The 12103-nt window shown below is 35.6% G+C and overlaps 2 protein-coding genes across 2 annotated transcripts; one reads left to right on the top strand and one right to left on the bottom strand.

Moving 5' to 3' along the window:
- Positions 1-659: 659 nt before the first annotated feature.
- On the bottom strand, positions 660-2180 carry LOC137810975 (GDP-mannose 4,6 dehydratase 1). Its single transcript, XM_068612497.2, has one exon. It carries the CDS (start codon positions 2004-2006, stop codon positions 909-911), a length of 1098 nt encoding a protein of 365 aa, XP_068468598.1. The 5' UTR covers positions 2007-2180; the 3' UTR covers positions 660-908.
- Positions 2181-10421: 8241 nt separating this feature from the next.
- Positions 10422-10799, top strand: LOC137809227 (uncharacterized). The gene has a single exon (XM_068610362.2). The coding sequence runs from the start codon at positions 10422-10424 to the stop codon at positions 10797-10799; it is 378 nt and encodes a 125-aa protein (XP_068466463.2).
- The last annotated feature ends 1304 nt before the right edge of the window (positions 10800-12103 follow it).

The following is a 12103-nucleotide window of genomic DNA, read 5'->3' as shown; positions in this document are numbered from 1 at the left end:
AGAACCAAACAGCAGTAACAGAGTAGAATGTACTAACTACTACCTCAGGTTCAAGAAACATAACTTCTGCAACAAATAAGTTGGCACACTGATACAAAACACAACATGGAGCAAGCAATGGACAGAGAGGGAAAAAAAAAAGAAAATTACCCCGAAAGAAGAATGAAGTTTCGTTAGTTAGTGTGATGGAAATAACAAAAACAGAAGGGCAATGAGGATTGGATTTGGAACTTCTAAGAAAAAACTCGACTGAAGAATGCAATGAAACAAATCAGATCATTGACATGATGATTACAGACAATTACAAAATTTAGCACATTACAAAGCCGTTAAAATAGAAATCAGATTCAAGTCCCTTCATCTGCCGACATGTTCTGCAACATCCAGATCATATCCACCCCTTACCTCAAAGGAGAAGGAGATCATCCAAACTTCCATAACCCAAAGCAAGCGTAGTCTTCTCCACACAAACTGAGAGAAACAACCGACAGCCGCAAACTAACCCCAATGGATTTATTTATCGGTTCTGTTATGATCCACACACTCTCATTTGCATCCATTCCACTCTCCATACACATTTCGTATCTCAGCAGTGGGATGTACAAACAAAGGAAGAAAAGTGAAAAAAAAAAAGGAACAATCGAAATAACTCAGCATAATGGCTTCTGCAAGACAATGGATAGAGACAGCTTTAATTGAATGAATCAGATGGCTTACAAAAAAAAATCTGAGAAAAGCATAACTACGAAATACCAATTGCAACAGGAAAACATAAATTGCTCATGAATTAAACTGTGTGCGCTATGATGAATGATTTAGAAGAACAACATTATATTTTATAACAAAAACAGTAAACCCCATCCCCGATTGAACAGAAATCTGAAAAAGAGAAATTGGAAGACGAAGATTCAAGGCTGTTGCTGAGCATCAATGTAACCAGCATCAACAAGAACCTTCTCCTTCTTGGCCATCTCAACGTCCTGGTCAACCATCATCTTAACGAGCTGCGCAAACCCCACTTTAGGTTTCCAACCAAGCACCTTCTTGGCCTTAGAGGCGTCCCCTTTGAGGTTGTCAACCTCAGCAGGACGAAAGTACCTCTTGTCAATCACCACATGATCTCTCCAATTGAGTCCCACATAGCCGAAGGCCACTTCCAAGAACTCCTCAACGGTGTGGGACTCTTCGGTGGCCACAACATAGTCATCGGGCTTCTCTTGCTGCAGCATCAGCCACATGGCCTCAACATAGTCCCCAGCGAAGCCCCAATCCCTGGAGGCCTGAAGGTTCCCCAAAAAGAGTTTGCTCTGGAGCCCGATCTTGATCCGGCCAACGGCACGCGTGATCTTGCGCGTCACGAAATTCTCGCCGCGGCGAGGGGACTCGTGGTTGAAAAGAATGCCATTGCAGGCGTAGAGTCCGTAGGCCTCACGGTAGTTGACGGTGTACCAGTGCGCAGCGCATTTGGAGGCGGCGTAGGGGGAGCGGGGGTGGAAGGGGGTGGTTTCGGACTGCGGCGGCGGGGTGGACCCGAACATCTCGGAGGAGCCGGCCTGGTAGTAGCGGATGTGGGAGCGGCCGGAGTCAGCGATGTGGGAGCGGACGGCCTCGAGGAGGCGCAGGGCGCCGGTGGCGACGACGTCGGCGGTGTAGTCGGGGATCTCGAAGGAGACGGCGACGTGAGACTGGGCGGCGAGGTTGTAGACCTCGTCGGGAAGAATAGTGTCGAGCCAGCGGCGGAGCGAGGAGGCGTCGGTGAGATCGGCGTAGTGGAGCTTCATGCGCGCCTTGTGGGCGTTGTGGGGATCGACGTATATGTGGTCGATGCGCTGCGTGTTGAAGTTGGAGGAGCGACGGATCAGGCCGTGCACCTCGTATCCCTTGTTGAGCAGGAATTCCGTGAGGTAGGAACCGTCCTGTCCCGTGATTCCGGTTATCAATGCAACCTTCCGCGGCGGAGCCACCTCCCCGTTGGTGGCAGATCCGGATCCCACGGCGTTCTCCATTGGAGTGACTTAGCTATGATTATGAGACACTTTATGATGAATGTAAACACAGAGTCTTCTGTGCCTCAATTTATGCAGCTCACCAACACAATTCTTCTTCTCTTTTCTCTGTCCTCTCTCCCCTATTCCATATTACTCACTTTTACTTTTCCTCCACATACTTTCTTTTTTTACCCCTTCTTTTTAAATCACTTCATTCTCAAATAATTACAACAACATCATATTTCTTTTTATTAATTGAAATTACTTTTTTACTCTCAAGTTCAAAATAACTTTTTAATTTTTATATTGTCAATAAACTAATTCTAATTTATGATTTTTTTTAAGTATATAAAAATAAGTTCCTCAAAGTATACCTAAACATGTAAAGTATTAAGATAAAAGAATAAGTTAATTTTTTTAATCCAGTACTAATTTTGCATTGAAATCTTAAGAAATTAAAAGTAATAAATGTTTAAATTGTATATATTAGCATGTTATTGTGTAGGAATTGAGTGCTGTGTTGGGTGTCGGTGAGGATCAATTAAGTCCTATCTTATCGTAAGGCAAATGACCCTTTTACCAAATAATTTACTCAGTTTGATTAGGCCATTTCTCACTGCACCTCCGTAATTTCTTTCTACAATTTCATTTTTTTTTAATTTGGAGAGTGTAATTTATTTTTTATTTTCAAGTGGTGATGGTATTTGTATTTTGCAAAATTAGTGATGAATATTTGTAATTTGAGTGTTTTATTTTATTTTCGTTCACTTATTATTTTTCATGTTTTTAGAAATCACAGATTTCAGACAAATAAAACACTAGTAAGATACAAAATTGGAGTATAAAATTCAAAAAAAATTATCTTAACAATTGAATACAACAAATCTTTTTGTCGACTCTTATACACACTCAAATTATATTCAAATTATGGAACTACTCTATCAAAGATGTAATGGAAGAAAAATGGAATTACTATCAAAGATCTAATGGAAGAAAAATGGAAGTAAGTCATTGAAAAAATATGTATACCAATAAAAATAAGATATGAGATGAGCATGGTGTTAAAGTTATTTAAAAAGGTGAAACTATTTTTCATTTATGATTATTTAAAAGTTTTAAAGCATTATTTTATTTTATTTTATAAATAATATGGAGATGTATGGAGAATGTACAAAGTTAAGGAGAATTTACCACTTGATTACCTATACACGTGAATTCGGATTGGGGATCTAATTCAAACAACAGTTTTTAACAGTTTTTATAAGCCCGTTTAAAATTAAGGTCCAACAACTCCAAATTTAACTTACTTTTCTTTATTTTTTTATAAAAGGTTTTCTTTTTCTTAAAAAAACACGCAAAAGTAATAAATAAATATAATACTTAATATTTTCAAATACTTATAATAAGTATATTTATAATAAATAAAATAAATATTTTATATTTAATATTTGAAATAAATATAATATATATATATATATGTATAATATTTTAATAAATGCTTAGCTATTACAAACTTATATAATATTTTTCGGCCCTTTCTACAAGACCTAGTTATATTAGAATAAAAAAATTCATTAGTTTATCTAGCAACGTTATGTTTTTCTAACGTATTATATTTTTTTTTTCAAGTTTTCAATATTAATGATGCATATTTTTATTATTTTAATGTCTTTCACGTAATAGATTTATTTCCTTATTTTTTGTAGTAAATTTTTGAATTATTTAATAAAAAATATAAGTAAAATTTATAGCCGTTTAGTTAATAAATTACTGATTAATGAATATTAGTTAAGTATGGAAGACAAATTATAATTGCAGATTTCGTATTGAATTTGTGATAAAATATAATTATTTTAAAGCCAAAAGTGAATGATCCCACTCACTCATTAAGTGCTAATATAAACCTTAAAACTTCAATGATTTGATCACAAATTTGTATGCAAAATAAAGGGTGATTAGTTTTAAATGAATTTATCATGTCATATTATTTTTAATACATTTTTTAGATTTTACTTTGATAAGGTCCCCTAAAAAAAATTAAATAGAAACTAATTTTAGAGATAAAAAATAATTAGTTGCTATAATGACTAAATTAGAAACGTAGACTAAAAAAATTATTGATTTCTAAATTAGTTTCTATTATAGATAAATAGTTTCTAAATTGATTTTTAATTAGCTATCAAGGTTTTAATTACCAATTATTTAGATTCTAAATCTGGTAACAAAAACCTTGATAGCTAATTAGATACCAATTTAGAAACTATTTATCAGTAATAGAAACTAATTTAGAAACCAATTATTTTTTAGTCTTTAAAATGGTCTCTAATTTAGTCAATATAGTAACTAATTATTTTTTATTTCTAAAATTAGTTTCTATTCAATGATTTTATTGTATTAGTCATATAAAACTTATATTTTAATATTTGTTATTTGTATTTATAATACTAAAAAAATTATTAAATAAAAATTAATTTTAGAAAAAAAATAATTAATCATTAAATTAGATACTATTTTAAATACTAAAAAATTATTAATATTTAAAGTAATTTATATTATTGATAAATATTGTCATTAAATATGTCAATTTAAAACTTATATTAATGATAAAAACTACTTTAGATATTAATAATTTTATTAATATCTAAAATATTATGTAATTTAATTAATATAATAATTAATTATTTTTTATTTTTTAAATTATTTTTTATTTAATTATTTTCTTGTAGTAATGAAAGAGAGAATAATATAATATTTTAAAAACTTTACTTTTAAATAATTAAATTATTCTAAAAAATTTATTTTAAAATTCTATGTCTAGACAACATATCTATTCATAAAAGATTTAAATTCTCTATTAAAAATAAATATTTTTATATAAATATATTTAGGTTTTAATATCTCTCTAGAATCTCCTCCTCGGCTTCTTATAAAAAATAAGATATAAGATATGGTGTATGTATAAATTTTTAGATTATATAATATATAAGAGTATAAATTATATAATATGTAAAAAATAATAATATACATGTATTTATGTTAAAATAAATGTATTAATAAATTAAATTATTGAATATAAATTATTAAAAAAAAGATGATATTAAAATATTTAATGAGAACAACATTATAAAGGATAATTTTACTATTTAAATGAAATTTTTTTTTTTAACATTCATTGCGATAATAAGAACAATTTTTTTTTGACTTATTTGAATTGGTGATCGATTTCATTAATTGATTGTCTGAATCTTAGCATGCGAGCTTAAATTTTTTCCAATATAATATTAAAAGAAAATATCAATTCGGTCACCAAATTTAGTCACCAAAATAAGGGGATAAAATGTTTGTAATTAGAATTTCAGAATGAAGATTTGCCTTCAGAAAAATTTGGTGTGATGGCATGTCACGTAAAAGAATCTAGCAACGTGTCATTTATAAGCACTGGTATGGAGTCCACACGCGGTGGAGTTTAGAAGCATGTATCATTAACAGGATGATGAGTAAACGAACAAAAAATCTGAAATATTCGAGTGCAGAACCTCTTAGCATAAGCACAAGATTCAACTGTTTCCACCTTTACTATATTGTCCTCTTTTGTTTTTTATTTTTCTATAATAGAAGAAATGATAATTATTCTGCTTAGTGGCCAGGATTCCCTGCAGTTGAAATAAAATATTTTTATGCCTTATATTTTTATTTTACTTTTAATTATAAAGTAAAAATTTAAGGGTGCATAAAAAATATAACTGCAGATGCAAATGTAGTGCACCACACACATTTATATATTTAGTACGAAGATGTTGATTTTCTTTTAAAGGTGAAATTATGTTTTAACTTTGTTTGGTGGTGATGGAAGAGGCCCAAGCACAAGTCCACATGTAAGTCCATCAAAGAGTAGATTTGGACCAATCCGAGAGTTATGGCCAAGAGGATCTAAGAAGAGGTTTTTTTACATGTTCAAATGCCATAAACTTTAGTGTAGAGTAGACTTTAATTTCTTGTCAAAATTAGCATAAAAACTTTATTTGTAATTTTTCTTAGAATTAATTTTGGCACCTAAAGCACCAACCTAGGTAAACTTAGAGTTTCTAAAAAAATCTCTAAATTTACCAAGGTCGGTTTAGAAAGCCCATGGAGGGGGTGAGCATACAAACTAGACACACCCCTCCCCATGTGCTCATTTAGGCTCCACTTTTGGGAGGAAATCATTTGAATTTCCCTCCACTCTTTTTTGAATTTTCAGTCTTTTAAACACTATAAATTGAGGTGTTTGACTCTCACTTTGTAAGATTATTTTGAGTATTGAAATGCTGCCAAATTTGAGTAATTCATACTCCCTTGCCTAAATCTCTTTAGATTTAGGGCTTTAATCTTCAATCCTTTCACCAACCAAAGGGAGCTGGCCGAACCTCTCCTATTTCCCTACTCATCATGCACCTCCAAGGCTATCACACCTCCTAGGAGAGCCTTGATCCACCTACAACCCATTAAAGCTTCCGCAAACCACAAAAAACCGTAAAAGAGAGCTCAATGCCATCAGGTGGGGTTTGGACAATTTATTCCTATATTTATTCTTGATTCTTGATTTAGGCAAAATGCTTTCCAATAAAATGGAAACAACGATTTGACAAGAAAATAATAATAAGCATAACAAGTGTGTGATGTTAAAATTTTTGGAAACTAATTGATTTTAAAAATAAATTATAATTATAATAGTTAACTATTATTATTATAAATAATTGTAATTTAAGTAATCCACTTTCAGAAGAACAGAGCACATAGTCAATTTTGAAGGCTGTCATCTTTTCTTTTGACACAATGTAGAGAAAGAAAATTTGTAGTAGTTGTGACCATTCAATATATGTTGTGACCATTGCATATACCATTTGTTACTGTATGTTGCAGGGAGTACCCAATATTAAAACTGCCAAATATTGATGTTTAAAAGAGGTTTATGATGGGATTTCTGTAAATCTTTTTTGTACATAGTTGCATATCCTAGATCATTATTAAGTGCCTCTAGTTTTTGTTTGAGATTAAAGATTGAAGTTAGGTATTATTTAGGGTTATGTTACTTCACTGATAGGGTGGAAAACTGTTGCTTATGAATTTATGAGATTTAACGGAAACCAGGTTTAAGAGTGTCACATTTAATAACAGATTAATGCAAATTGATATTTTTGTTTTAGAAACAAAAGAATATTGGGAGTACAGTTTTAATATCATCATTCAATAACTTTCACAAATTTTCTGATAATTAAATCTATTGACAATCAGACTAATTTATGAATATATTTATGCAAGTCCTATTCAATACAGAGTGAACCTATTTTTATAAGACATGAAATTCACCTAATAGCAGTTCACTGTGCGTTTAGAGAAATAGATGTTGAATTGTTACATTACAATTTGAGTTAAAATTAAAATGATAGTGAATTAGACAATAAAAAAATACCAATAATAATTACTCAGTTTTTAACAACTTAAAAAAAAAATGTTCCTACTCAACTAAAGAACCTTTGTTTATTCTTCCATCAACCTAAAAGCTTCTGCTCTTAAACAAACTTCTGCTTAGCTAATTATGTTATAAGCAGTATGGACGCCTCTCTTTATATTTATTTATCTAGCTTGTCTCTTGTATGTTATGTGTGACAATACACATAAGCTTTTCTCTCTTCTTTCACTAATACAAAATTGAGAATCAATGATAGCTTATTATTATTATGAATCTAAATCAACCCTAATAATAAATATAGTGGTGACAATACTGTAAATAAATTAAACTTTATAATATTAGTTATTACTAAAAGTCACATAATAAAATTTTACTATGATTTTTATTATTCTAAATGATATAGAAAGTTTTTATTATGTGAATTATACTTAGAACTGTCATAATAACTCTTTTCATTTTTTTTTCTTTTTAGGGTTGTTTTTCATTAAAGTTGTTTCCCCTTTTTTTCATTGACAACAAGTATTGTCTCGCATTTCCGGTGGCCCGAGTATTGTCTCACATTTCTGTGGCAACGAGCACTATCTTTTTTCCACTTATAACCTATAGTGTCATTCTTCTGCATTTTCCTTTCTCTTTCTCATTTTTTCTAACCATCAACGTTTTATGCGTTCAACCCTAAAATTTATTTGGTGTGAAAATTCATTCCTAACACACATTTTGCTTTATGCTATGTCTCGATTAATATTGTTGTGCAATTTTTCACAAGGAGCGTGAAGATCAATCACGAGGAGAAGTGGCTCATGATCTCTGGTGTGGTGGCTTGCGTTGCCTCGAGCGTTGTTGTGGTAGAGAATTTCGTGTCAAAGTTTGTGGCGACGATAAAACAGTGAGGTCTGGACTCGAAGGAGAAGGCAATGTTCTATATGATAAAGGCACAACATTTAATGCATCCTCCTTACATGCTACTTTCCTTTTGGTTTTGATGCCACTATGAGCTTCCATTGATTATGTTTCTTCACCAAATATACTTGCACACGGGTTTGCGGCATGGGATGAAACCTCTTTGCTAATGAATACCAAAGCAAGGGAAACAAGCTCCAGTTCTTCATGGTAATTTTCTCATATACTGATTTTTTATTTGCATTCATTTTCATATTGAATTTAGTATATTTCTTTCTTCATATACCAAAATGTTTTATTTTCTTTCTTCTAGAAGGATCCATATAGGTAGTTATGTTATGTATGCAAGTGCTATCTCCATGTTCTTGGTGTGTTGAATCGGACATATAGGTGTGATGAGAAGAATGCTTATTGATTAAAATTTAGCAAACAGATATAAATTCTTTGAATAAATTTTAATCAAATAAAGTGACATGGGTTGAAAAGAGTGCAAGGAAAGCATTTCTCTTGTTTTATTTTTTTCCTTATTTCCGAAGCTGAATTTCTTGCTTCTTTTCCCAAGTTTAAAAGTATTTCGTTTTAAGAGTTTAAGTTCATATATTATTAACAAAAGATCAATCAATTATAAATCATTTTACATATAACTTTATCAAAATAATTGTTATAAACTATATAGTTTTATTATATGAAAATCTATGATAGGAAAAAAAAGCATTTTAGCTAACTTCTTATTTTATTGAATTTTATAGAGGTTTTTAAAATTTGTGTTTTAAATTTAAATTATCTGAAATAATTACTAAATATATGTAAAAACATGTCTTTGATGCTTTTAATTGGACCTGTCAAGTTTAGTGGTTTGCTTTATCTAAATTACTAATAAAGAGTACTTTAAAAAAAAAAATTAACCAAATATTGAATCAACATTAAAGATTATCGTGTACCGGCCAGTTCTCGAACCTCGACGTTGACCACAGTTATGGTGGGACCCCAAAAGCTGGGTCCACGAGGAGGACGGGCTAGTGTCTTGCGAAGCACGTAAGTCAAGGTAGCCGAGGTGTGGTCGGCGTCGGGGCAAAAGGCGAGGATGCCTCGGACCTCGGTGACTCAAACAGTACAACTGGGCTGAAAAAAGTGGTTTCCAAGCCACACTCCAGTTATCAGTAAGGGAGAGGCCTAGATCACGGGGGTCCATGTATGGGGTGTGGACGACTCGTAAGGGTCACGTTCTAGGGGTGATCTGCATGCATGGCACATGAACAGCTAGGGCACTCCCAGGGCGGATGGCCCCAGAGATTGGGTGCATGAGTTGACACCCAAGTGGTCATCCCGTCGGAGGTTGCACTCTAGTAAGGGAGTCTTACAGGCTAGATGGCCCTAAGAGTGGGTGATAGTGGCGCTAAGACACACCTATAGTAAACCTAGTTACAGTTAGCAAAAAGAGCGGAAACTCTAGAGTATATAAAGGGTAGCAACAAACATAACAAGGTACGCAATTCTAACACAAGTACACACAGAATTACACAGGCTCTCGGAGTTAAGAGCTTTTTGGTGTTTCATAGCCCTAACTTTGACTTGAGCGTCGAAGTGCAAACTAGTGGGAACATTTGCGCCCACCATGGGGCCTGATCTAAAACGATTGTCTCAACTGCAAGAACTGAGAAAGATTAATCAAGATCCATCAAGAATCGATCAAGATGAGAAATACGAGGCAAGGATCTGCTGCGCTAAACGGAGGCGAAGGTCTTACCCTACAACAAGTTATGGAGATGATGCAGGGCCTTCAAGAAGCGATGGCAGCGTTAAGAGCTGATCAAGAACGCATCCAGATTGATCTGGCTGCGTCGCAAGCGAGAAACGAAGAACTACACCAAACCAATGAAGAGTTGCGCCGTGATTTGCGAAATCAGGAAGGAGATCGTGAAGCGGAGGAACAAGAGTGTGCTACACCTCCCAGGGAATTCCCCATGCCTTTTTTGTAGGCGATTATGGATGCTGTGATACCAGTTACGTTAGTGGGACCGAAAGCCACGTTCACAGGGATGGAGGATCCAGAGGCCCATCTCACAACTTTCCATACGCAGATGATTCTGATTGGTGGTTCTGATGCAGTAAGGTGCAAATTGTTCATGAGCACGCTGGTAGGAACGATGATGGATTGGTTCATCAGCCTCCCTGATGGCCATGTGACGTCATTTGCTCAGTTGTCAAAGTTGTTTAGGGAGCAATACATTGCGAATCATGCTCCCCCACCCAACTCTTACGATCTTTTCGACGTAAGACAGTACCAGGGTGAGTCGATGAAGGAGTTTGTTAACCGTTTTGGGGCGCAGGTGGTGAAGTTAAACACTAAGGACGAGATGATGATGGTTCACGCGTTTAGAAAGGGGATTTGTCCAAGACCTTTTAGTGAATCACTCATCAGGAGCCGCCCCAAGACCTTCAGCGAAATAAGGCGTTGAGCGGTGGCTCATATCGCAGTAGAGGGGGAAGTTAATGAGAAGCGCGCGTGTGTTGTTCCCACGCACCCACAAGCATCGGCGCGTGCGCAGCCTATGAGGGTGCATGAGGCTGCAACGGAGAAGAGAGCCCCCGTGGAGAAGCAGCCCTACGAGCCTAGGAAGCCTCAAACTAAGGGGCGTGCAAGGGAGAATAAGCCTTTGAGGCATAATTTTTTGGTAGAGCTGAAGGATTTGATAGCCGTGCCCAACATAGCGGAGAGGTTGAAGATGCCGCCCAAGACTGATAAGAAGCTGGGACCTCACAAGGAGGCTTGGTGCGACTTTCACCAAGCGTTTGGCCATCCCATATGCAACTGCTTGGTGTTGGGACACCGATTGGACGAGCTGATGAAGAGTGGGTTCCTAAACGACTACCTAGCGGAGCCACAGAGAGCTGAGACCTCAGCAGTGTTGGGTGAGGACTAGGGGCATGAGATGCCCGTTCACGGAGAGATCCACACCATCTCGAGGGGTTTCTCAGGTGGAGGGTGCACTGCTTTTCAGCGCAAGGAGTATGCACGATTAGTAATGTCAGTAGAGGCGCAAGTGGCAGATGACGTTCTCGACGTCGACCTTACTTTCACAAAGGCCAATCTTCGAGACGTCATTCCCCATGACAATGATCCTGTGGTGATTTCTGTAGTAACTTTAGGGAGGAAGGTGCACCGAGTGCTAGTGGACCAAGGCAGCTCAGCGGATGTGATGTTTTGGTCCACCTTTAACAAGTTGTAGTTGTCTCCCAACCAGTTGAGGCCTTACACTGGGTGCTTGTATGGCTTCGTGGGAGACCAGGTGGAGGTGTGGGGGCATTTGGAGTTGAGGACCACCTTTACAGATGGTGTCGCCTCCCGCACAAAGAACATAAGGTACTTGGTAGTTAATGCACCCTCGGCCTATTATATTCTGTTGGGAATACCAGCTTTGAATAGGTTGAGGGCGGTAGGCTCAACACGCCCCATGAAGATGAAGTTGCCGGACTTGAGCGGGAAGGTGATAACCATCAAGTCGGACTAGCAAGAGGCTAAAAGGTGTTATGAAAATAGCCTCAAGACCAAGAGGGGGGTGTTCATGGTTACAGAGCGTCCGCCCAGCAGAGACGGGGACACCCGTACAAAGATCTCCCATAGAGCGCCTGGGAGAGGCGACCCGAGCCCGCAGGGGATATCGTGGAGAGGCAGATTGGGGGCAGAACGTTCAAGCTTGATAAGTTGCTCTATGGATTAAAACCTAAACCTACTTTTCCGAAAACACAATTTTGAGATGCC

The sequence above is a fragment of the Phaseolus vulgaris genome, chromosome 2 (assembly GCF_051622355.1).
Source record: "Phaseolus vulgaris cultivar YP4 chromosome 2, ASM5162235v1, whole genome shotgun sequence".
Taxonomy (NCBI): domain Eukaryota; kingdom Viridiplantae; phylum Streptophyta; class Magnoliopsida; order Fabales; family Fabaceae; genus Phaseolus; species Phaseolus vulgaris.
The sequence above is the reverse complement of the archived record's forward strand: the minus strand, read 5'-3'. Positions and strand labels throughout refer to the sequence as shown.